The sequence below is a fragment of the Somniosus microcephalus genome, chromosome 3, assembly GCF_052327205.1.
Source record: "Somniosus microcephalus isolate GS21.2 chromosome 3, FLI_Smic_1.0, whole genome shotgun sequence".
In the NCBI taxonomy this organism is placed as follows: Eukaryota; Metazoa; Chordata; class Chondrichthyes; order Squaliformes; family Somniosidae; genus Somniosus; species Somniosus microcephalus.
In genome coordinates this window covers 44,489,184-44,516,489 of record NC_140989.1, presented here as the reverse complement: position 1 = coordinate 44,516,489, position 27,306 = coordinate 44,489,184, and the positions used below count along the sequence as shown (strand labels likewise).

General features: G+C 42.3%; 1 protein-coding gene across 2 annotated transcripts in view; it reads left to right on the top strand.

Annotated features, from left to right (window-relative positions):
• LOC147121012 (regulator of G protein signaling 7) overlaps positions 1-27,306 on the top strand; it is a 611,953-nt gene that overhangs the window by 579,390 nt on the left and 5,257 nt on the right. Inside the window, exons 13-17 of one of the 2 annotated variants that reach the window (XM_085980298.1) lie at positions 3,588-3,698; positions 7,797-7,922; positions 16,825-17,011; positions 18,088-18,177; positions 22,855-22,890. In XM_085980298.1, the coding sequence (XP_085836424.1) occupies positions 3,588-3,698; positions 7,797-7,922; positions 16,825-17,011; positions 18,088-18,177; positions 22,855-22,875 (535 nt within the window). In that variant the 3' untranslated portion in view covers positions 22,876-22,890. The remainder of the gene's footprint in view (positions 1-3,587; positions 3,699-7,796; positions 7,923-16,824; positions 17,012-18,087; positions 18,178-22,854; positions 22,891-27,306) is intronic. The other variant, XM_085980288.1, reaches the window with a different exon arrangement.

Below are 27,306 nucleotides of genomic sequence, written 5' to 3'. Positions count from 1 at the left end.
TAGCCCTTTTTACAGGGCTATTTTTCAGTTGAACGTTGCCTTTTGAGTTGTCAGGCGTTTGAGAGCTAATGATATTTGAGAGCATGTGGTGTTTTAAAGCCTGTGGTGTGATATGGAGTTTGAGTACTTGTGCTGTTTGTTTGAGTATTGTGCTGTTTGTTTGAGTACTTGTTGCATTTGTTTGAGAGCATGTGGTGTTTGAGTGCTTGTGATGTGATGTGGTGTTTGAGTGCCTGCTGTTTGTTTGAGTGCTTGTTGCGTTTGTTTGAGACTTTGTGGTGTTTGAGAGCTTGTGTGTTTGAGAGCTTGTGGTGTTTGACAGCTTATGGTGTGATATAGTGTGTGTGAACCTGTGTTGTTTGTTTGAGTGCTTGTGTTGTTTGAGTGCTTGTGTTTGTTTGAGTTTGTGTTTTTTTGAGAGCTTGTGGTGTTGAAATGCATGTGATGTTTGAGTGTGTGTGGTAAAAGACTTCAAGGCATTTTTTCTCAGGTGCTTTAAATTGTCCTTTGTGATTGATGTATTTGTAGTTGTTGTCCTTTTCCTCAATGCTTCTCTAGCTCAATGATTCAGCCTGTGAGTCAGAACGCCTGCCGCTTGCATCTGTGATTGACTCATATATATGTGGATCAGGGCTCAGAGTGTTGGGTACTGTAGGTGCTCAGGTCACATTGCTTTCTGACCTAATGCCTACAGCTTCTTGTGCAGATCAATGGAGTGACCCAGAACTGCTGCTGATCACGTTCACTTGACTGCATGCATGCAAAAACTCCTGGATACCATCTTTTTACAAGGTTCAATAATCTGTCTTAAGTTTCGACAATAGGCCTCTACAAAGTCTTTGAATCCATCCGTAATGCTTGTCTTTAAGCTTTGTACAAGTGAGTGAAAGCCAGCTTTTACTGCTCCTAGAATCTGGGATCCCAAAGCAGCCACAACACCAGTAAGAGGATTTGTGAGAGATCAGTAGAGATAACGAGTTGTCTAATCTTTGCACAGCCATAAAAATGAAGCCTAATGTTTGCTCATCATAGTGCTGGAGTTCCAGCATACTCTGCTGGAAAGTAGAGCCACTAAAATGTATATTCCAAACCAACTCACAACATACTAAACCATCCTCCCTCTACTGGCCTTTAAATAGCTCGCACCTATGTTAAATCCTCACCACCAGCAACCTGTGCTTCCTCCTGTGGTACCTCCATTTCATCACTAAATGCTGGAGACAAATAACGGATTTCCCTTAGAAATCAAATCACTGATGCGTTTGGCTGTTCAGGGCACATTAAGGAGCTAATAGAACTACAACATTTCAAATGCTTTGATCCTTGCCTTATTGCTTTCAGTTCCAACAGTTTCAGTTCAGTTCCATACAATACTCCTAATTCAAATTGCTTCTATCAGGCCTGTACCCACCAATACTTCACATTAGCGTCAGTCGTGGCTCAGTTAGTAGCACTCTCACCTCTGAGTCAGAGGTCCTGGCTTCAAGCCCCAGTCCTAGGACTTGAGAATATCATTTAGGCTGACACTTGAGTGCAGTACTGAGAGAGGTACCACCTTTTGGATGAGACGTTAAACTGAGTGGGTGCAAGAGATACCACATCACTATTCGAAGAAGAGCAGGGGAGTTCTGCCAGTGCCCTGGCCAACATTCATCCATCAACCAACAGCACCAAGAACAGATTAACTGGTCGCTCATCCCATTGCTGTTTGTAGGACCTTGCTGTGCACCAATCAACTGCTGTGTTTGGCTACATTACTTCACCAGTCTGTTTAACCTCGGTAATGGGGAAGCCTTTAGAAACGATAATTCGGGACAAAATTAACAGTCACTTGGACACGTACGGATTAATTAAGGAAAGCCAGCATGAATTTGTCAAAGGCAAATCATTTTTAACTAACTTGATTGAGCTTTTTGATGAGGTAACAGAGAGGGTTCATGAGGACAATGTGGTTGTGTGGTGTATGTGAACTTCCAAAAGGCCAGCAAAGTTGAAGCCCATGGAATAAAAGGGACAGTGGCAGCATGGATATGAAATTGGCTAAATGACAGGAAAGAGAGAGTAGTGGTGAACGGTTGTTTTTCGGACTGGAGGAAGGTATACAGTGGTGTTCCCCAGGGGTTAGTACTAGGGCCACTGCTTTTCTTGATATATATTAATGACTTGGACTTGGGTGTACAGGGCACAATTTCAAAATTTGCAGATGACAAAAAACTTGGACGTATAGTGAACAGTGAGGAGGATAGTGAGAGACTTCAAGAGGACATAGACAGGCTGGTGGAATGGACGGACATGTGACAGATGAAATTTAATGCAGAAAAGTGTGAAGTGATACATTTTGATAGGAAGAAGCGAGGAGAAGCAAAATAAACTAAAGGGTACAATTCTAAAGTGGATGCAGGAACAGAGCGACCTGGGGGTACATGTGCACAAATTATTGAAGGTGGCAGGGCAGGTTGAGAAAGCAGTTTAAAAAGCATACGGGATCCTGGGCTTCATGCATAGAGTACAAAAGCAAGGAAGATATGATGGACCTTTATAAAACACTGGTTCGACCTCAACTGGAGTATTGTATCCAATTCTGGCCAGCGCACTTTAGGAAAGATGTGAAGGCCTTAGAGAGGGTGCAGAAAAGCTTTACAAAAATGGTTCCAGGGATGAGGGCTTTCTGTTACGTGGATAGACTGGAGAAGCTGGGGTTGTTCTCCTTAGAGCAGAGAAGGTTGAGAGGAGGTCTGCTACATGTGTTCAAAATCATGAGAGGCCTAGACAGAGGAGATAGAGAGAAACTGTTCCCATTGGCGGAAGGGTTGAGAACCAGAGGACACAGATTTAAGGTAATTGACAGAAGAACCAAAGGCGACATGAGGAAAAACTTTTTTACGCAGCAAGTGGTTAGGATCGGGAATGCACTGCCTGAAAGGGTGGTGGAGGCAGATTCAAATAGGGTTTCAAAAGGGACTTGGATAAGTACCTAAAGGAAAAAAAAATTGCAGGGCTACGGGGAAAGGGCAGGGGAGTGGGACTAGCTGAAGTGCTCTTGCACAGAGCTGGCATGGGCTCGACGGGCCGAATGGCCTCCTTCTGTGCTGTAACCATTCTATGATTCTAACACTAACTGTATTTCACAGGACTTCATTGGCTGTACAGCTTTTTTGGGATATCCTGAGGCTGTGAAAGACGCTATATAATGTCATCCACCCCAGTCCAAAAAAATCAGCATATCTTCCAGAATACTGGCAATCATGACCTCAGTGTCCCAGCTCAGGAAACAGATGTTCTGACTTCTTTTTCCATTCTTACAAATCTTTGCACGTTTCACAGTTGGGTTGATGAAATATTCACCATTCATAGCTATAAAGTGGTAATTTAGGCGCTTAAAAATGTGAAAGCAGCATTGCTGCAAGTGCTAACAGATTGCATAGAAACTCCAGGAGAGAAATGGTGTACAGCTGCTATCTTAATTTGAATTTGTTATTTGCCATAAAATGAGACTAATTAGTCCTTTATTCAGAAGAATAAAGTCTTGGTCTTATATCACATGTAGAGCACGTTTTTATCTCACAAGCTGTCTATTTTGTCTTTAGTCTGATAGGGTACTCAGAGCAGTATATGGAATTTGACCCATTTCTTATAACTCCTGAACCCTCAAACCCATGGACGTCAGATGACATTTCCTTCTGGGAGCTAGAAGCAAGGTCAGTCTTTAAAGTAGTTGTCTTTTCCTTCTTGCCCTAGAAAATGTATCACACATTCCTTAATTTCCACAGCTTATAATGCTGAAAGCCTGACACCTACTCTCGAATACTTGAGCACTTAAGGGAGCAGTATGCTTTATATGTTGTTTAAATATATATATATAATTGCTCACCCTCATTTTACCGTAAAGCTTCAAACAAAATTTTAAATGACTGGGCCAGTGCACCTTTGACCCTGTGCATTCTTCAATGGTGCAGTCGTCAGTCTGTCTCGTCTTTCCCTGTATTGCACACTGTCTGGACAAACTGAGTCAGACTGCTGATGAGCAGGGAGATTCAGCCACGGTTCCTTCAGTCTGCCTGCATAGAAAGCAGGAGAAAGACTGCTTCAGTTTTTAAAAACGGTAACAACTTATAAAAATAGAACTTTGACTTGACAGATTCTTGTGGGCGAATCACATTCTTAACTCTACTCCAAACAAATCCTTCCAAAGATATACAGCTCCCTTACACTTGTGCTATTATTAGAGCAGGAATTTGATTTCTTTGGTGATATAGAGGAAGATCTGATACAAGTAAGTAAATTAAGAGCTCTTATTACTAAATATAGATTTTTTTCTTTATTGTATATGTATGTGAAGTATTTGGTAATTCAGTATGTTGATTGCAAGTCACGTCGTTCTATTCTACTTTCACAATAGTGCTCTGTAATGTCTTGCACTCATTTACGTTGGTGTACAATCTGGAGGAATTAAGAACAAATGTTGAATTGTCACAGATAGAAACTGACCTCCATTCCAGCAGTATTTAAATGCCTCTCTACAGTTCCCTCCACTGGAACTATGCAGCTAATACATACAATTATGTCAGGCAGGGTTGTATATATATAGATATGAATTGTCAGGTGTTAAATTGTCAAACCAATTTGACCAGTTTAACTGCAAAATGTATAAAATGAATCAAAGTCTTGTTGTTGTATTATACTGAATCAATTATATCATGTGCAGTATTTCAAACCAGGGACTTTTTAAAAAAGAAAACAAAATGGCCTGGGTTTCACTGACCTCGAAGAAAGCTGCTTACAAAGATTTAGCGGGTTCTGTGGCATTGAGTTCCCCTATTATGACATCAATTTCATTCTGGCGCCATCTATAGGGGATCTGTGGTGTCCAGGAAAAGTGAAGTCATCAAGCAGGCTGAGCAGCCAGTCAGATTGAAGAATTCTCGCAGATAGCCAACCAGGAAGTAAAAAGCACTGATTATCATTCACTTTTTAATCATTTTACAAAGAGCGAAATAAAGATTGGGACAAACACATGGGATTAAGGTAGAAGCTGAAATATCACAAACAAACTTTAAAAAAATTAATAATGATGTGTTTTTTAGTCTCTAATTTCCTTGTTGAGAAATTGAGTTCTTTACAGTGCATGTGGTGTTATAGACTAGGATCAAAAATGTATCAGCGATTCTTCAATTTCCCCAAATTGAATTGTTGTAAAGAAAACTAACAAACTATTTAGTGGTGTCTGTGGAATGCAGAGATGTTTAATCTTGTGAAGAAGACTCCAAAGACTCATTGAGAGCCACAGTTGTCTCACTGAGTATCCCGATGGAATGTGTGTTCTGATAAGTTCAGAAACCGAGATTCCAAAATACAAATGCTTTAGTTCTGCCATTTTAATTTCAAATGGGTTGTGAGAAAACAGAGAGCTTCCAATAGCTCCAAGAATGTAGTTGCATAGTTATACTGATCTGTGGATAAAGAATCTGTGGGATATATGCCAATCTGATGCATAGCCTCCATTTACAACCTGGGAATTTCAGACTGCCTGGGCCACTTCCTGAAGACCTGCTTGATGCAAAGGATAACCCAATGGCAAGATGAATGTTTGCCTCCATACTTCCCTCCATCTCTGCTCCGTTATCTCAGGGTCTAACCCTTGGCTAGAGTTTGTGAGATGTTGCTGGGTCCTCAATTGAACATTCAAATAATAAAAGTAGTTAACATGGACCCACACAAATCTAAATCATAACTGATTTTGTACCTGCTTATACTATACCTATAACCAGAATTTTAATAAAAATCAATTTTATTAAAAGCCATTGAAATGCATGGAGACAAGAAGCAGGATGTTAAATGGGACAATATGTTTAGGTAGTATGACCAGTTTGTTAAACATGTATTTACAATCATGTAGATAGCACAAAGCTGTTGATTATTCGAATGCATACACCTGATATAATGAATAGGTTACATTTCTAGATATAAGAAAATTATAAGAGTATTTGAGGGATAATATTTATTGCGTAAAAATGCTGTCAGGGTTGTTGGGCCAATTCATGGCCCGGATTTTGCGGTGGAATGATGGCAAACTGTCAGTGTTCGCCGTCATTACCCCTATGAAACTGACCGTAACTTCAGGATTTAGTGCATTCGCAGATAAACATGGAAATCCCGACTTGCGGTCAGTCATTCCCTGCTCTGACACAGGCTGCGCTGTAGAACTCCCCATAGCCGGCAATCAGTGAAAGCAGTTAAACTGACAAAAACTTAAGCTTTTCTGATCTAATTAGCTGTTAAACGCTGTAACTGGGGTTTTAACATCATATTGACTGCTGAACAACTGTTCTGGCCCTGCACAACGAATTTTATATTTGTGGAATGTCAAATTTCTACTTATGATAGAAAATTGCTAGATTTTTAAAATAATAAAAACATATTTTGCTTAAAGTTTGTTTATGATATTTCAACTTCTACCATGTGTATGTCCCAATCTTTATTTCACTCTTTGTAAAAATTTTAAAAAGTGAATTGAAACAGTGCTTTTTATTTCTTGGTTTGCTGTCCGTGAGAATTCATCAATGTGATTGGCTGCTTAGATTGCTTGATGACATCACTGCTGCTCTATGCTAGGAATCCCCTTTTGACAGCGCTACAATCAAGTTAACATCGAGAAACCTAAAGTTTTTGCCACAGAGATCGCAAGATCTTTGTGGGCAGCTTTCTTCGAGGTCAGCAGCGATCACCGTCGCTTCACGGCTGACCGCAAATTCCGGGCCTTTGTTTTAAAAATTGTATAGCCACCAATGTGAACTGGGAGGTGGAGCTCAGGAGAAGTTATCCCTTTTATCAAGCCTCACACCTCTTACTCTCCTCCTGGTAGTCTGGATTTCAGTTATATTATACTACACTGGTCCTCTGGCCTCTTGGAAGTGACCCTTTGCCTCTCCTAGTCCCAAAGTACCAGGGATGAGAGGCTTTAGCAATGAGGAGAGACTAGAAAAACTGGGGCTCTTTCATTGCATCAAAGAAGGTTAAGAAGAGATCTGGTAGAATTATTCAAAATCATCAGATATTTTGATGAAATAGGGAAGAAAAATCTCCACTGTTCAGTAACTAAAGGGCATAAATTGAAGCTCATCACCAAAAAACAAAAGGAGAGGTTAGGAGAATTCTTTTCACACAGAGTTGTTGGGACATGGATTGCCCTATCAGAAGCAGTGATGGAAACAGAATTCATAAAGGCTTTTAAAGGAGAAATTGATAAATATTTGAAAGGCAAGAGGAATGAGACTAAGTGGGTGGCTCTTTCAGAGAATGGCCTCCCTCCATGCTCTAAAGTCCTGTGATTCTATGATTCTACACTGGCTATCTTCCTGCTTTCCCATTCACAGGAAGTGGTGCATTGGCATTTTCTGATCATTTCACTGAAAGGAACACCAAAAGGTGTTACTCTACATTTACAAACCCCAAATGAATTACATACAGTTTTACTAGTGATAACTTTTCTCTGTTGGATAAAAACAGCAAGTAAATATAACTGTATTTTTAAACCATCTAGTAATGACTGCCACTGTGAGAAATAAATATCGACATGATCGTTCATTTCACAGCTGTTTGCGGGACATTGCTGGCGCAGAATGGTTACAGCATTTGACAACATGACAAGTCACCGCATTTCAAAGTAATATATTGACTGACGTTCTTTGAGATGTTACAGTGTGATACCTATTATTTAGTACAGTTCATATATACACAAATGAAACCTGCTGTTACTGTTACTGGCTTTTAAACTTCTTCACCCCTTATGTTTGCAGTAAAGAACCATATGCACAGAGGGTAAAGCGATGGGGCTTTTGCATTGATGAAGCTTTGAAAGATCCTGTAGGAAGGGAACAGTTCCTTAAGTTTGTGGAGTCTGAATTCAGCTCTGAAAACCTACGGTATGTACTGCGTGCAGAATGATTCAGAAAGTTGGAGCAACAAGATTCTTCCTATGCAGAAATTAAGACACTTGACATTGAAACTGTTCACGTAACTGGTAAAATTCACATTCACATGCAGGTCACATGCTGCTATTAACCAAATATACAGAGAATTTCTGGCATTAAAACACTTACATTTTCTAAAAGTTCAATTTAGAATTTACCTAAGCTAGATCATTTTTAGTATCAAACACTGAACAATTTTTCTGTGTCACTGGCCTTTACTTTCACACAACTTGATACGCTGGAGGTGTATTGTCATGAGCCCTATTGTGCTCCCTCTTGCTGTCGTGTGAGGTCAATACCTTTGGTACCTTCAATGTACCAGTATTTGCTGCCAAAATTCAAAGAAGATACCATTATGGACGAAATAAAGAAAACACAACAAATCACATGTGCGTGCGCACTATAAAACCAGAGAAGTTGGTTGCAACTACTGCAAAGAGGAAATCTTCTGACTTTACAATCCCAGTGGGGAGTCTTGCCGGCCAGGAGTACACAGTAATGAGAACAGAATTGTTAGATGTGAAGTGGGACCACTGAGAGGAGAGAATAATGAGTTAGTAGTGGATAAACGAAGATTGGCTATGATGCTTAACAGATACTGGGAATGAGGTAAATCCAGAATTGGTTAAAAGTAAACTGAGAGGTGTTATAATAAATATTAGTAAAGTTAATCAAGCTAAAATATAACAATGCCAGGACCCGACGAGATATATTCAAAGATCCTGAGGGAAGTGAGGAAAAGTAGCGGAGGCCTTAGAAATTATATTCCAAGGTTCTATTGAGAGTGGATGTGTGCCAGAGGACTAGTGAGTGGCAACTTTTTAAGAGAGACAGAACTAACACCGGGTAATTAAAGCCAGTTAATTTATTGTAGGCACAATGTTGCATTTTTTATTGAAGATGAGATTACTAAATATCTAGATTGAAGTGAAAATAATAATAAGCAGCCAACACAGATTTCAGACAGGAGGACAGAGCTTGACAAGCCTGATGAAAGTTCTTTGAGGAGGTAGCAGATATGGGGGATGTGGTGTACTTGGGTTTTCAGAAAGCTTTTGACAAGGTACTACACTGGAGAAAATTAAGAAGCATGGAATTAGGGAAAGGGAAGTAAATTGGATGAAAGACTGGTTAGAAGGGAAGAAACAGGGAATAAGATTTAAGGGCAGTTCTCCTAATGGATGAAAGTGCATAGCAGTGTCCCATGGGGTTTTATTCTTGGACCCTTGTGTTCACTAGGTGCAGCAATGATTCGGATGTAGGGCTAGAGGGAGTGGTGGCAAAACTTGCAGGTGATACTAAAATTTAGAGGCACAGGGCTGGATTTTGCGGGGGATCAGCGGGCGCGATCGATGGCAGGTCGGGTGAGAAAGTTTTTTTTCCCCAGTGGGTCGGTACCCCCGCCGCCATGCGCCTTTACCACATGTCGGGTCTGTCAGCGCTGAGCAGACCCGACATGCAGTGGCTTGTTTACAGCCACTTATCAATGGTTCTTTCCCAGCTTTTTGGATTTGACAGGTCACCCACCGGTATTCCACTGTGCCTGGACCTCGTCTGTGAACCTGAGGCGGAAGGTCAGTGGCCATTGAATCAGCTGATGAGCTGACAGTTTCAAAAGTCAAGTCAAAGCTCCCAGCTGATTGAGATATGTTGCCTTAACCACTAACTTCTCTAAACTGCATTTCCACTACAGATTCAGGATGCTGCAAGTCTTTACACAAGTCTCCATCCAGTCTGACCTAATTTCCTCTTCCACCATTGACAGATTGCTTCTGTCATCTCTACTTCACCTACCATCTATTCCATCAGCATGGGTATCCTTGAAACTCTCTCACCTTGGTCCTCAGAATCCCACCATGATCAGCCCCAACACCAGCAGCACCAACACACCAGCAGCACCAACAACAATACCAACCTTCTCTGCAATCAACTGATGCTGCACAGAACAGAGGGCATCTGCACCCGACCACATTACTACCCAGGAGGCCAGGGATGGCCTCACCATGGCCAGATTTACTTCACTTGATGCTGTACACCCTGGCTGCCACATGATGCGCCAGGTTGGCACCACCCCACGCCAACACCATAAAGCATCCTACAATGCCCAAGCCTTTCCTTTCACACTCATCAGCATTGGGGGGTGGGGGTACCATTATGTCTCACCATTCACTACAACTCACTAAGCCACTTCCAAAGGTGCACACAAATCTGTCCAAGAACGCAAACTGTTGAAAATAAAGATTTCAATGTTTGACAGCGCATTAACAGAAACTTTACATGAACATTGCATAAACACCCAAGTGCCTACCCTTGTGTGTTGTTAGTTGGTATGATTGCACTAGGATGAGGGTGAGTGTGAGGAGTGGCTAGTGAGATGGGGATGTGATAATGTAGATAGAGAGGGATGGGTGGAGGTGCAAGGTAAGTTGGTGTGAGTAAGGATGTGCAGGAGTAGGGTAGGGAAGGCAGAGTGATGGGGATGTGATGAGAGGCACAGCAGGATGAGGTTGAGTGTGGCTTTGTAGTAACATTTCGTGATCTACTGAGATCATTGAAACGTTTGCGGCACTGCACCCAGGTCCTCCTGACCACATCCCTGCCTGTGCCCTCCTCTGCAATGTGCAACCAGGCTGTGCTGATCTCCTAGGGAGGTCTCTTCTGCCCATGGGAAGGGAAGAGGACCTCCCTGTGTGCTGTGACTCCCTCCATAAGCATATGGAGGGAGTCATGGGAGAGCCTGGGTGCAGCCCTGCACCTCTGTGCGGTGCTTGTCCGTGTTTGCATCACCTCAGTGTTGTAGAACACTGACAGAACAAATGTCAAAAGAAATTTGGCCATGGTCCCTTTAAGGAAACCGGCTGATGACGCGTCATCGAATGATGTCACCAGACCCACTTCCTCTAATTGGCTGGGAAACGCGCTGGGCGGGCTTAACAAGCCCTATCTAGGGAAATTCATTTCAGAGGCCGGGATGAGACAGCAGTGGGGGCGGGACCCGCTATTGACGTCGCCTGCCACGGACCCGCCGAGTTTCATAAAATCACGCCCATAGTAACTAATCCTGAGGACCAAAGGATGGTGAAAGGGATTATTGACAAGATAGTGGAATGGGTAAAAATGTGGCAGATGGAATTCAAGTCAGTGTGAAATGGTACTTATTGGTTAACAAAATAAAAGTAATAATTATTCTTTGAATGGGGGAAGGCTGTGTGCTTTGGAAGAGCAGAGGGATTTGGGGTTCAGGTTCATAAGATATTAAAAGGACAAGGGCAGCAGGTGCATGGGGACACCACTACCTCCAAGTTCCCCTCCAAGTCACATACCATCCTGACGTAGAAGTATATCGCTGATCCTTCATTGTCGCTGGGTCAAAATCCTGAAACTCCCTCCCTAACAGCACTGTGGGAGTACCTTCACAGCACGGACTGCAGCAGTTCAAGAAGGCGGCTCACCACCACCTTCCCAAGGGCAATTAGGGATGGGCAATAAATGCTGGCCTTGCCAGCGACGCCCACATCCCATAAACGAATAAAAAAAAAGCAGCACCTCAATTGGAGAAGACCATTAGAAATGGAATAATAGTTTTTGTGGCAAGAGGTATAGAATATATAAGTTGAGATATAATGGTGAATTTATCTAAAACCTTCGTAAGACCACAGTGGGTGTACTGTGTGTAGTTTTGATCTCCACACTATAGGAAGAATATCGAGAGATATAGTACAGACTAATTAGGATCTTGCTTGGTATCACAAAATACAAATACGGAAGAAGACTTGAAAAAATGAGGCTGTTTTGTGGGGTGATTTAATGGAGAAATATTAAATTATGAAAGTATGAAACAAGGTAGATAGAAACAGACTGTTTCCAGTAATATTTGTCTAATTAAACTCCTGTGAAGCACCTTGGGACATTTTACTATGTTAAAGGCACTATATAAATGCAAGTTGTTGTTGTTGTAAATGAGAGGGCTAGAATGGTGGATATACATATAAGATTAGGTATAAGATTAAATGTAAGATATTTAGGACAGAGAGCAGGAGAAGCTTTTTTACACAGAGGGTTGTGAAACTGTGGAATGCATTACCAGAGTTAGCGATTGAAGCAGAGATCGTGTCAAAGTTTAAGAATCAATTAGATCGGTGTTTGACGGAAGGGGGAGCAAAGGGATATGGGAACAGGGTAGGCACATGGGATTAGGACTACTGCATGTGTGGAGCAGCCTGTTTCCATGTTGTCATATCTGTGTAATTCTATGTAAAACTGGAGTTTGGGCGCATTTTATTTTCTGTCCATCTTTGCACTGCATGCACAAATTACTGATATGCAAATGAGGCATTCCACTGGGAGAACAAAGTCAGAAAATTACCTCTTAAGAGTCTATAGCTGTTCTTGATCTGTCTTCTGACAGTTCTTTCTAATTTTATATTACTGATTATCTCTTAATACCATTCTCTTTCTATCTTGTTACATCTATCTAACTCTAACGTTCGCTTTCTATCCATCACTGTTTCTGTCTGTGTTTCAAACTATCCCTTACACTATTAGTATCTGTAATTCTCTATTACCACCATTTATCTCTTCCTCCTGAAGCCTTGTTCTCTTTCAGGACTTCTTGATGTTTTCAGGGTTAGGCAATGGCCCCTGTAACATAGCTTTTGGTCTGACATCACTTAATGGTTTATTTTCAGTCCAGTCTCCACAGGATTTGGCCACTCAAGCTTATTCTCTCTTTCTCTGTCTCCCTGCTCGCTTTCCATTAAAGTAAATTATACAACAGGAGCAGAAATGCAATTTCACCACGTGATTTGAACAGAAGTGGCATTAAGCAGGGGCGCAGGAGTTTCAGGGCTCTGTGTTGTTCTTATGTTACGAGTCACTCTTTCATGGTGGTGGAGGGGTGGAATCAGAGGGAGGCAGGGGAAGAAAGGTAGAGCAAACATTTTTTGCTAGCAGCTGTAGTTTTGATGAGGAAGCGCGCAGCCTGAGAACAGGCCCAGGAGTTGGAAAAACAACTAAATATAGCGGAGAGAGGGGCCTGAGAACAGTCCCAAGAGTCCAACAAAAAGGGGAGCAGAACGGACTGAGAATGAGCCCGAGCCCCCCAAAAAACATGGGGGGTGGGGTGGGGGAGCTGAGAACAGTCCTAGCAGTCAATAAAATGTTTAAATTAGGGAGAAAGAGTATTGCGGAGGTGGAGACGCAGACTGGTGTCACCAGCTGTGGGGCCGATCAGTAGTGGTGGGGAAGCTTGTGCGGGTGGGTTGAAAGCACTGGAGGCCTCTGGTGACAAGAAGAGGTACAAGCACACATGGAGGCCCATACTCCTACGTCAAGGCAGGAGACTGCGGGAGTGGTTGACTCCAGGCCAGGTATGGGGAAGAAAGGCTCTGTAGCCCCGGAGAGAAAATTTTCAGGGTGAAACATAATCTGTTGGGGGGGGAAATTTTAAAAAAGGACAAATAAATTTATAAAGTTAAAGGTTAAATTAAAACTTAAAAACTAAAAGAACTCGCCTACAACAGTAGAAATCCAGCATGGCAGCAATTCATATTTGAGGAGAGGATTCTACTGCTCCTTCTTCTTCTTAGGCAGTCCCTCGGAACCGAGGATGATTTGCTTCCACACTAAAAATGAGTTCTCAGGTGACTGATGAGTCCAATGCAGGACCTACAGTCTCTGTCACAGGTGGGGCAGACGGTGGTTGAAGGGGCGGGTGGGTGGGGTGCTTGGGTTGACGTGCGCTCCTTCCGCTGTTTGTGCTTGGCTTCCGCTTGCTCCCGGCGAAGAGACTCAAGGTGTTCGGCGCCTTCCCGATGCTTCTCCTCCAATTTGAGTGGTCTTGGGCCAGGGATTCCCAGGTGTTGATGGGGATGTTGCACTTTTTCAAGGAGGCTTTGAGGGTGTCCTTGAAGCATTTCCTCTGCCTACCTGGGGCTCTCCTGCCAGGTCGGAGCTCTGAGTAGAGTGCTTGTTTTGGGAGTCTCGTATCGTGCATGCGGATTACGTGGCCCATCCATCGGAGCTGATCGAGCATGGTCAAAGCTTCGATGCTGGGGATGTTGGCCTGAGTGAGGACACTGACGTTGCTGTGCCTATCCTGCCAATGGATTTGCAGGATCTTGCGGAGGCAACGTTGGTGGTACCTCTCCAGTGCTTTGAGGTGCCTGCTGTACATGGTCCATGTCTCTGAAGCATACAGGAGGGCGGGAATCACTACTGATCTGTAGACCATGAGCTTGGTGCCGGGTTTGAGGTCCTGGTCGGGGGGCAGTAGTGTGTGGCGGGGGCAGGTTGGTAAAGGACCTTTGTCTTACGGATGTTTAGTGTAAGGCCCATGCTCTCGTATGCTTCAGTGAAGGTGTTGATGATGGTTTGGAGTTCGACCGCCGAGTGTGCGCAGACGCAAGCGTCGTCTGCATACTGTAATTCGATGATAGAGGATGGGACGACCTTGGATCTGGACTGGAGGAGACAGAGGTTGAAGTGTTTCCCGTTTGTTCTGTAGATTAGCTCTACTCCAGCAGGGAGCTTACTGAGGGTGAGATGGAGCATTGCAGCAAGGAAGATTGAGACGAGTGTTGGTGTGATGTCACAGCCTTGCTTGACCCCGGTCTGTACGTGAATTGGGTCTGTGGTGGATCCGTTGGTCAGGATCATGGCTTGCATGTCATCGTGAAGCAGGTGGAGGATGGTAACAAACTTTTGAGGGCAGCTGAATTTGAGGAGGACACTCCATAATCCCTCATGGTTGACAGTGTCGAAGGCCTTTGTGAGGTCAAAGAAGGCCATGTACAGTGGTTGGTGCTGTTCCCTGCATTTCTCTTGTATTTGACACGCAGTGAAGATCATGTCCATTGTGCCCCTTAGTGGGTGGAATCCGCATTGCGACTCTGGGAGGAGCTCTTCAGCCACTGGGAGAAGGCGAGTGAGGATTCTTGTGAAGGTTTTCCCTGTGGCAGACAGCAGGGAAACTCCTCTGTAATTACCGCAATCGGACTTGTCACCTTTCTTGAAGATGGTCACGATTATGGCGTCTCTGAGCTCCCCTGGCATGCGCTCCTCCTTCCAAATAAGAAATGAGTTCATGTGTTCACGCCAATAATGATTTACCACCATGCTTTAGTGCCTCGGCGGAGAAGCACTACTGCTCCACAGTGCTACTTAGTGGCCAGAGTGGGAAACTGTAGGCAGATTCAAACTGAGCTTTTTAATAGGACTAAACAGCTTTGGTGTGAAATAAAAACAGAAAATGCTGGAAATACTTAGCAGGCCAGGCAGCATCTGTGGAGACAGAAACAGAGTTAACGTTTCAGGTAGATGACCTTTCGTCGTACGTCATCTATGGTGTGATGTCATTTGCTAACAATTGCTAGCACTTAACATTGCAAACCCCTATACCAGTGCCACCTACAGACATGACGGGTATTACATGCAATGGAGTGACCCAATACCAATTTCAATATATTGGCCCATAATTTGCGGCCCCTACGGGTGTGTGAGGTGCGTACGTGCCCGTATGGGCCGCGCAATTTGCGGGTTTACATGCGTGAAGCGCATGCGCGAAAATGGGATCTTGCGATCTGTCAAGCTTGACAGATCCTCTGCATCCCTGGGAAAAGGGCATCTGCGGGCGGAGAGTTGCGCTATTTGCCCAACTTCTGCCCAGCGAATGCCCGTGAAAGACCTGCTTTTACCAGCGTAAGAGTTTAAAAAAACATAAAAATACATTTTTTTCAATCATTTATACATTTAAAAAACCTGTACAATAAGGTAAGTTTATTTTTAGCACCTTTAAAACATTTAAATTTATTTTTCAAAAAATTAAACTTTTGTTTTAAATATTTAATTAAATGGCACTTTAATTAATTTTAAATATATATAATTTTTGTTTTTATTTATTTGACGTAGAGATGTATTTTTTGGGGTATTCCCATTCATGCTTATGGGGTTTCCGTACATACGGAATCCCCATAAGCATGAATGGGAATTCCCTTCTTTTATTGGTTGGGCCGGCCCATGTGATCCCAGGACCGTGAGTCTCCGTACCTCCGGGACCACCCGGTACGCGAGCATTTTACTTGCGGATCGGAGGCATTTCCCCGCGGGAAGCCTCCGACCGCAAATGGAAGGGCCATTATAGATGTGACCTTTTGACTCTGAATCTAACCTGTTGCTTAAATAAAACATTAAAACCAAAGGGAACATCTCCATATGCTCATATTGAAACTGAAATATCATTGCAGGCCTACCTGCCAAAACCTTTTATGCCTTCGACTCCACAATACCACATTAATAAAATCCAAACACAGTAATTGCTATTGTCAGCATTAGCAGTACAACAAAGTAAGGGATAAGAAAAACTATTTAGAACATCAAGCTCATTGCTTCCACAGACCATGTACAATTTGGACTATTGTGGATTCTGCATGCTTCCTAATGGAGCTGACTAAACAGGGCAAAATTTTCAAGAAGCTAGGTTTTGTTGAAGTTTCTCCCTGACCTCGAAGATATCTGGTGAGACTCCAGAATTTCAATCAAACAGTGCAGCCTACATTATTCAGGTCTGATTAGTTGAATGTCACAAATCTTCCCAAAATCTCAACAGCACAAAAATAATTGTGTTATATTGTGTAATAGACTGTACAAAATGGTTCAAACAACACCAATATCATGCTTTATTCTGCAGTGTTGCAGAATAATTTATAATAAATTGTATATATAACAATTCCTGATTTTATTCTTGACTTGAAGTATTTTGGCCTGCTTTTTGATAGATTGCAATCTTTTGAACTTTTGTCTATTTAAGTTAGTAGAAAAAGCATATCTGTTGACATTGCCCTGTGACTCTAAACAGGTTCTGGTTAGCAGTTCTGGATCTGAAGAAAAGGCCTATTCGTGAGGTGCCATCTCGTGTTCAAGAAATCTGGCAAGAGTTTTTAGCCCCAGGAGCCCCCAGTGCCATTAATGTAGACTCCAAAAGCTACGATAAGACCACACAAAATGTGAAAGACCCAGGAAGATATGCATTTGAAGATGCTCAGGTGAGAAAGTTATACCGCTAAAGAGAAGCAGCTCATATTGGCACTGATATGGGAAATGTGCTTTCACATAAGTAGCATGGGTCCAGTGAAAATATTGTAAGACCTCACACTATATATAAAAGTAAGAAGTCACACTTATATATAAAAGGCACATAACTATTTTTGTATTATTGGAAACCTGTAACAAATTCTCTTATAATTCCAACTGTACCATAAGACTAAATATAAACCGTGAGAGGGGCAATGATGGCACAGCATAGTGCTGTAATAATGAACTATTCCATCAAGTGGTAAGGTCAATGCCCACCACCATTGATTTTCCCACTCTGGGGCAATCAAATGGTGAGTCATCTTAAGTTGCCCCTCAGATTAATTTTCCAGCAGCCAGTTCAAAAGGCCTGCGAGAAGGTTGCCAACTTATTATTTTGGCTGGAGATTGGCACTTGATAGATGGAGGTCTCAAAGACTGAGAGAAAGCTTGATCAAAAATAGAAATGAAAGGGCCTGTATAACATTGAATCCTACAGAGTGAGCATTACATTTACTTTTGTTAATGTACTTGTACTAACTGCAGCAATTAACCATAGTGGCTGAACTTTCCAGTCTAATATAAAAGTTTAAAGGATGAAGGAAAGCTCTTAGGAGGTCATGAATGTTTCACCAAGTTCATTCATTTGATCTTCTGCCCCTCAATTCCATCAGCCACCCCCTTTATTTTGTATCTGCGTCTTATTTAAAAGCTCTCATAGTGCTAATGCCACACAGCCACTACTTTTTGTTTTAGCAAAAACGCAATTGTCTGCATGGAATGCATGGAAAATTAGTTTGGATCATTCATAATCTTTAGTGCAGTTTGCACAAAAAGGGCACAGGAGAGAAACCTTTGAGGCTATGTATCGAGTGGAGTCCCATTTCAGGCATTCAGGGCCAAGAAATCCCAGGTCAGATGTAACACAGCCAGATGCAGAGTAAAGCTCTGTAGTTAAGACGATACTATCACGTGAAAACACATCGCTTTTGGTACACTGCCATAATGTAGCCTGCTCATGTTTACAGTTGACAACTTGTTCTTTTAGGAGCACATTTACAAACTGATGAAAAGTGATTCCTACCCGCGTTTCATACGTTCCAGTGCCTATCAGGAGCTGCTCCAGGCTAAAAAAAAGGTACTCGTTCATAGTTGTCTTTTGTTTGTACCTTAGTCGTCAAGCCTCTAATGATCTGCCGGAGTTACAGGACACATGGTAGGTGTTGGAGCAGAAAAAACGGCAATGAAAATCATTTTTTCATCTTTTGAACTTACATTATCACACATAACCCTGGCTAGTGATTATATCAGTTTAATAGCTTTGTGTTTATCGATTCAAACAGCATTGCACTTTCACTGCAAAGTATTTATGTTTTATGTTACTGTTTATACAGTAGTTAGTGTCACAGCTTTAAACTTATAGCAATTTTTTTTCAATATCCAATAATGTTCATATCACTAATCAGCAATTATAATATGGATCTTTAGCCATATTGTATTAAAAAGGAAAATCTGAAAGCTTTTTGTCCTTGGCATTTAATCTTGTTCACTGAGAACGCATATTGCAGCCACGCTCCCCACAACTTTTCATCAGTGGATGCAACAGAAGTGGGGAGTGCACCCGCAATTTCCCACAATGTGCTCCCAATGGGCAAGGCTCCTTACTGGGAGAGTGATTTTGTAAAGTTGTCCCTGAAGAATTCACTGCTAAAGAATAAAACTCATATTCAGAAGCGTGCATTTAACAAATTTTGACACATTTTTCGAGTGTATAATTATTGCGAAGATCTTGAAGTTTTACATCTTGGATATGTTGCCCTTTTGATCTCAAAGACCAGAGAGTAAGAATCGTTCTGGTCACTACACATACATAAAAGTTACAACACGGAAACAGGCCATTTGGCCCAACCACTCCGTGTCGGCGTTTACCCTCCATGTGAGCACATAGTTCTAATCACATCGACGCACCCTGCCGCCAAACTGCTTCAACCCCTTTTCCTTCATCCACCTATCCAAACTTATCTTGAATGTTGACATAGCTTCTGCCTCAACCACTAACCCGTGAACTGAATTTGACAGCCTCACAGCTACCTGTGTAAAGAAGTTACTCTTGTCCTCTGTTCTAAATCTCTTACATTTAGCCCCGTATTTATGACCCCCCTCGTTCTTAGCCCCTCAAAAACTGCAAACAGTTTGCTTCTATCTATCCTGTCCCATCCTTCCATAATTATAAACTCTTATATCACCCCGTAACCTGTGTTGTTCTAATGGCTGAAGACTCAGGCCTAGAAATTGGCCTGAGGCGCCCAAGCGGCGCAAAGTTCGCCTGGGCGCTGGAATTTGCGCCGCGTCCCTCTTAGGGCGCTGAGAGTGAATTTCGCAGCGCTACGTGCCGCGCGCTGCGGTACTGCAGGCCTTCCTCCCACTCTTAAGGGGGAGGTGCCTGCAGCAGCGCGAGCCCCGATCGCGAGTGCCAGCAAAAGAGCCCGGCACCAAGGAGAAGTGCCGGGCTCTCGGGAAACAGCCGGCAATGCCACGGGGGGGGACCAGGAGGCCGGGGACGGAGGTGCTGGCAGGCGGCCGCCCCGCACCTCCACCTTAACTTGCGCCTCTGCCGGCGCAGCAAGGCCCCGTGAACTGGGCACGGGTAGCGAATGGCGCTACAGCGGCGTTCACTACCAAATATCGCGATCGGGGCGCGAATGGGGCGCTGCGCACACCGATAACGTCATCGGTGTCGGTGCAGCGCAAAAGGCTAACGCCACCATTAGCGCCCCTGATGAATATCGCGGGAGGCGCAGCCAGTGGCGCTACAGCCACTGACTGCCTCTTTAGGCGCTAACAGGTGGCGCTACTCACCCAATTTCTCCCCCTCAATTTTTTGAATATTGCTTTTTTGTATTTCCTCATACCAGGCAGCATCCCAGTGAATCTGTGTTGTACCCTCTCTAAAGCCTCAATGTCCTTCCTATAGTGCGGAGCCCAATACTGCACACTACTCTAACTGAGGTCTTATTAAGGTTTAATATTGGCTCATCATTAACGCTTGGCTTTTATATTCTATGCTTCCTGAGATGAAGCCTAGAATTCTATTAGCTTTTTTTTTACAGCCTTATCAACCTGAGGTGCTGCCATTAATGTTCTGTAGGGACGACTGCTGCGGAGACCAGGACTTGCAGAGAATGCGTCTCAGGAAATTGGAAGTATCCAGGCTGTAATTTTCTCTGTATTCATTTTAATGGGCAGAAAATCATGAAATGTGATTTCCCAAGATGTGCTCGGTATAAGGCCAGTCTGTGCTGGGATCGTGGAATCGGCCATTAGGTGTAGTGACATTTTAAATGTGTTCATGAAGATTTCTTCTGATACTTCTAGTGCAATTGTAAAAGTGTTCTTTTAGAAAGTGCCTAAGATTTCATTAGAAATAACAAACAGAGGAAATCTTTGCAAACCCATTACTACACATTGCAAACCAGAAATGTTTTTTTAACTTAATATCTGCTATTGGAAACAATTGGCCCGATCTTGGCTGGGCCTGGATTTCTGAGAGTTTTGGGAAACTCACAAGTCCTGGTGGGGGATCGCTGATCCTGGGGGGGAGGTCCGCAAGCTGAGGAGGGAGACTAGAGAGCGAACACTCCTGCTTCTCTTGGCCCACAAGAAGTGCTAGAAAGGCATTTACCTCTTCCGCACATCAGTTCTCACCTCCCTTTAGCTGCTGAGTTTCCCAAGGGCCAGGAAACCCGGCCGGCCAAGGTTAAACCAGGAAGACAGATAAAATGTGAGGCACGCAGTCTCATTATAACATTTAAATGAACAACTTGCCCCCTGGGTGCAGGTTGGTCGCCCGCCCCTCGTCCCGCCTCCGTTAAAACCGGGAGTAGATGGGTTCGAGGTGGGTTGGGTTTGGGTTTGAGATTTTTAAAATTTTCACAGCCCACCCAACCCAAGCTCACCTGTTTTGGGGGGTTAAAATTCCCCTCAGTATCTAGGATGTTAAGGCCAAAAGATTCAGTCCAGTTATGACATACGGATTCTGAATCATCTCTAAAATTTGAAAGCAAAAAAAAGTTTTCTTTCTCTCTATATATTTTATGTATATGTTGTCTCTTTCTCTCCTTTCCTCCTGATGTTCCTTTCCCACTTAATAAAACATTTTTATCCCATCGCTTTTGGACATTTCTATCCCTGCTCTGCAATAGACTCTTTGCCAAAAATATCCTTGAAAGGCAAGCAAAAGGTTTGTAGGTTCCACTATGACCACTGGCACCAATGACACTCTATTCTAAGATATCAGAAGAGGTGCTTGATGCAAACAGTGAAGGTGTAGATCAATTCATTCTTGAGTTAAGATGCTGTATTTCTGCAGGGCATGCCAATCTTGTTCACGAGTACAGATCTAACAAAAACTCATCTCATTAATGGCTGATGGGTGCAAGTGTCTGGCAAAACTGCGGCCTTAACATTTGGAGCATAAACTCTAGCAATGAGCAAAACTACATCTGAATAAAACAGACTTGTAACATGCTTTAGCTTCTTTTAGATGCAATTTCAAATTTTGTTCAGGATATCTAAACCAGGCCAAACTAGGCCAACTCAAGCCAGTTTAGTGGAAAATTTCAGAATGGTTGACAGTAGGGAATATTAATTTATGCTTTCGGTTTCTAAAATTATGCAATCTTCTAGAACTGGGAACATAGCTGTCACTTATCAACACCCAAACTGTAATTTTGCACCAACCCGGCTCAGACCAGATCAGTTTAGGGACCAAGAAAATTCCTGAAACTGCAGTTTTGAACCTTGCTGGCATCCATATTATATTTTATACCAACATTGGTGTGATTTGGATGAAAGGTCTCTTTTACCGAGTAACATTGTGGTGATATTTTGTTAGCTTCTAACTACAAAATGATATGAGTATTAATCTGTATCCTTGAAAATCTGTAAACAATTAAAGGTAGTATAGTTAATAGTAGTGGATTTGGAGCAGTATTGTATCATGTTCTGAAGGATTTACTGCTTTATGCTTCAACTTCACTTCAGAATACTTACCAATATGTCCTATGGCATTACTCAGTGGTTATCATTCCCACAGTCTATTATTTTGCCATTCCTTCAGCTCTTTTGTTTGCCTTGTTTGTTTCCTCTTTATGTTTCTTTATCTTCATTGAAGTCGAGAATCATTGAGGATCAATTTGAGAAATTCACTCACAATATGGTAAGTTGATATTTTGAGATTGAGTGACAACTCCACACTATTGATCCGGGCAGTGAAGTTGTTGCAATTTTTTATACTGATTCACAATTTCATGTAGAAATGGAAGTGCTAGATTTCAATTTCATATCTGTTCTTTTAGACATACTGTGCTTCTTATTTTATGTGGAGACCATTATAAAGCTAGTGCTATCAAGTCCTTTGTGCATTTCCTCTAGTCTCGAATGTTACTGCTAAGACTTGGGAATAACAGCATGAGGACTATGTAGGTGAAAAGGTAGTCTGGACGGTTAACCTTATTGGCCTTAACTCTAAAACATTGCTTGAAATTAACCATCCCCAAGCATTCTAAATCTTTGACACATGCTGGCTTATTTCTACCATGAGCTCTTTTATTCTCTCTTCCATCCTGTGTTGCTTGAGGCCTCACTGCATTAGCCGATTATAGCCAGTCCTCAAAGATGTTTCAGTGGGCTGAGATTTCATCAAGCAATGTATGCAAAGCATTCTTGTTTTGCATGGATGTCATTTTGGTGATAGCATTTCAGAAGCCAAAATGCCAATAATACACCCTCAACTTTGCTTTCTCCTTGTTCACAGAAAAGTATGAACTTATTTTGAAGGATGTTCACAAAGGTAATAAAAAAGAACAATGGCTTTTTTTCTGTCCATGTTTAATGTCAGCTGTACCATTCTTTGTGGTGTCCTTAATGTTTGAAATTATTGGCGAGACTGCAGAAATAATTCACACTTACACGCTCACATACTGAGTACATTTACTTTCAAGGGCTCGAGCCCTGGCCACTTACTTTCCACCAACATTTTATACACAGCATAGAGGACAGATACCTGATTCAGGGAGCTATAGATAAATCCAATCATCTCAGGATTGTTCATATTGTCTTTTAAACTGGATGCAAGAGGGAAAATCTTAATACAATCAGGATGGCATAAAATATCTTTAATTTTAATGATCACAGGCCACCAAAGTAGCAAGATTGGTCACTCAGAGTAATGCTATAGTAGCTAAAGCTCCATAGGAAGTGATCCATTGTGGTAAAACCACCAATGAACTCCTGTACAAATGAATAACTGTCTTTAAAGCAATGTTACAGCACCTATGTCCGTTTGCTGAGTGTAAACAAGCTTTCTGTAAAAACCCTGAAACAACGCGATGACGTCATCACGTTGGTCACGTGGTGCCCCGAGTGGCGGGAAACGTCATGACGTCAGAGGTGGGAGGTGCTGAGTTCAGACCTCGTGGAACAAGCTACTGTATAGACCTGTTTGCTGTTGCTCCCGCATGTTTTTGTTTTGTTCACCAATTTAATTAAATTCGGTTAATTTACTGAACTGACTCGACCTCAGTGATTTAGATAGGAATCCGTTGATTCCTACACCATTACTCTTTTCATCCTGAATGCTTTGCTTGCTTTTCATTTCATTTTTAATTTCCATCAATCTTTATGTTGTTATTTATCATCCATTTTACACTTCCTTCACTTATACTTTTTAACTTCTTCTCCCCACGTGCATTTTACGCTCCCCAGTTGACAGTCGGGGACATAGTATAGCTCACACTATCTCCATCTATATCACCGCTGTACTTGAACTGTCTTTCCAAAAAGCATGTTCACACTGTGCAGAAAGGATTACAAGCCCCCACCCCTCCTTCTTGCCCAGTTTCTCACTCAATGCGGCTGAGCTCTCCCCTCTAGGAGCAAATAAACCATAAATGTTAGCCAAGGTTGAGATTTGAACAGGAGTTCTAGCATTATAGCAATTTGGCCCTTTTAATTGTATTTTGTTTAATCATTTTCCTTTCCTTTCATTTTTCCTGCTAAGAACATAAGAAGTAGGAGCAGGAGTAGGCCACACGGCCCCTCGGGCCTGCTCCGCCATTCAATAGGATCATGGCTGATCTGAATCTAGACTCACGTCCACTTCCCTGCCCTCTCCCCGTAACCCCTAATTCCCCTTATCTGCTAGGAAAATGTCTATCTCCATTTTAAATTTATTTAATGTTGCAGCTTCCACAGCTCTCTGGGGTAGCAAATTCCATAGATTTACTACCCTCTGAGTGAAGAAGTTTCTCCTCATCTCAGTTTTGAAAGGGCAGCCCCTTATTCTAAGATTATGCCCCCTAGTTCTAGTCTCACCCATCAGTGGAAACATCCTCACTGCATCCACCCGATCAAGCCCCCTCACAATCTTATATGTTTCGATAAGATCGCCTCTCATTCTTCTGAACTCCAATGAGTAGAGTCCCAACCTACTCAACCTTTCCTCATACGTCAACCCCCTCATCTCTGGAATCAACCGAGTGAACCTTCTCTGAACCGCCTCGAGAGCAAGTATATCTTTTCTTAAATATGGAAACCAAAACTGCACGCAGTATTCCAGGTGTGGCCTCACCAATACCCTGTATAACTGCAGCAAGACTTCCCTGTTTTTATACTCCATCCCCCTTGCAATAAAAGCCAAGATTCCATTGGCCTTCCTGATCACCTGCTGCACCTGCATACTAACTTTTTGTGTTTCATGTACCAGGACCTCCAGATTCCTTTGTACTGTAGCACTTTGCAGTTTCTCTCCATTTAGATAATAACTTGCTCTTTGATTTTTTCTGCCAAAGTGCATAACCTCACACTTTCCAACATTATATTGCATCTGCCAAATCTCTGCCCACTTACTTAGCCTGTCTATGTCCTTTTGCAGGTTTTTTATGTCCTTCTCACTCACTGCTTTCCCTCCCATCTTTGTATCGTCGGCAAACTTGGATATGTTGCATTCGGTCCCTTCCTCCAAATCGTTAATATAGATTGTAAAGAGTTGGGGTCCCAGCACTGACCCTGTGGGACACCACTAGTTACTGATTGCCAGCCCGAGAACGAACTATTTATCCCAACTCTTTGTTTTCTGTTAGATAGCTAATCTTCCACCTATGCCAGTATATTACCCCCAATCCCGTGATTTTTTATCTTGATCAGTAATCTTTTGTGTGGAACCTTGTCAAATGCCTTTTGGAAGTCCAAATACACTACATCCACTGGTTCCCCTTTATCCACCCTGTATGTTACATCCTCAAAGAATTCGAGCAAATTTGTCAAACATGACTTCCCCTTCGTAAAACCATGCTGACTCTGTCCTATTAAATTATGTTTATCCAAATGCTCTGATACTGTTTCCTTAATAATGGACTCCAACATTTTGCCAACCACAGATGTTAGGCTAACTGGTCTATAGTTTCCAGCTTTTTGTCTACTTCCCTTCTTAAATAAGGGTGTTACATTAGCAGTTTTCCAATCTGCCGGGACCTTTCCTGAGTCCAGGGAGTTCTGGAAAATGATCACCAATGCATCCACAATCCCTACCGCCACTTCTCTCAAGACCCTAGGATGTAGGCCATCAGGTCCGGGGGATTTATTTTTGCTCATTTTTGTTTATTGTTCTATCTTATCTACCTTTTTTCTTTTATCTTTATATTCCCTTTTTTGATTTGATTTTCCCCTCTTTCACCTTAATTGGTTTCTTTCTCCACTGCCTTGCTGTGCTCGTCTCTCCAGTCACGTCTCTGCTATATTTTGCCCTCTCTAATGATTCCCATGATCACACCAGTTATCCTGGAAGTGACTGCATCTCTTTATATTCCAGCAGTCATGAGAACCCTGGAGGGAAGCCATTCTGTGTCTTTTATATGCATCACAAAATGTGATTGGCCTCATGATCAGAATCACTTCATTCCTCTATTGTACCACTTAGCAGGAAGACAACTTGCCAGTGATTTATAATTGTGATGGGATATCCCTAAAGTCTTAACCTAATGCAGTAGAGAAAATGTAGATACTTCTTTGATAAAAAAGGAACCTAAAAGACTGCTGCCGCTGCTTGAGTTTCTTCCAACGCACTTACAGGCCCAATATGCTGCTGGTTCCATAGCTCGGGAAAAGTAGAACTCTGCACATGCAGACCTATACACAATGGGCAGAACTCTGCTTACCAGCCTCCACACCATGGCGATGTGACAGTCTGCCCTTTCCTAACTTTGAAACAAAGTTGAAAACGTTCCCAATAGTCCAACACTGTTATATTGCAGCCAATGTGAGAGCAAAGGGGTGTGCAAAGTCCGACACTGTTTCTGTTAAACCAAATCACGCCAAGATCACTGCAGTTATACTTCACAGTCGGCATCAATTCAGTGTGGTTCCAGTGTCAAATTGATACACAACCTGCAGGAAACTTGCCACATTATATTATTCAAATCTGGAGAAATAATTCCAAGTTTTGGCAGAAGCTTCACTCATCTGATGATAGTGCAGTAGGTTACCTTTTATTTAATAAAAACCTCCAATTGTAGGGCTTCATCAAATAATCTACCAGTGAAGATGTCTGACATTTTAATAAGTAAGAAAATTGAGGATATATTTGAAATTACAAAATGAATCAACCCAAATGAGCTTATGGATTTGCTATCCATTTAGTCAATTGGTGAACAATCAAACTCAGTGTTAACACAATTTCTTGCTGTTTAAGTTCAATCCATGATGTACTTTCTATGACTTCAGCCTTTGCTGGCCATACACTATTATTGATTGATGGCTGATAGGGTTACATCCATATACCTGCACTCACAAAGAGCCCAGGTTAGAGAATCAGGGCTACAGTGTTGTAACCGAATCTCCCACCACGCTCCCTGCGAGGGCAGCTCCTCACTGGGAGCACAGAATCATGGAGTGACACCTTATGTAGGATCTTGTAAAGGACTAAATGCTTTATAGTGTTATTTAGAAAACAAAAAACATTAGCCTGCCAGCTCTTGTCTTATAGAAAAGTGGATTTTGCTTGTTCAGATGTTTAAATATTTCTGTTTAAAAGAAAATAATTTTAAATCTCTGCGAGTACATTTGAAAGAAATGCTATTGAGGTAAAATTTTACTGTTATTCTACTATGCAACGGGAATTGATGCCAGCAACTGCAGGAGAGCTCACGGTCATGTAGTTTCTTATAAGAACATAAAAATTAGGAGCAGGAGTAGACCATACAGCCTGCTC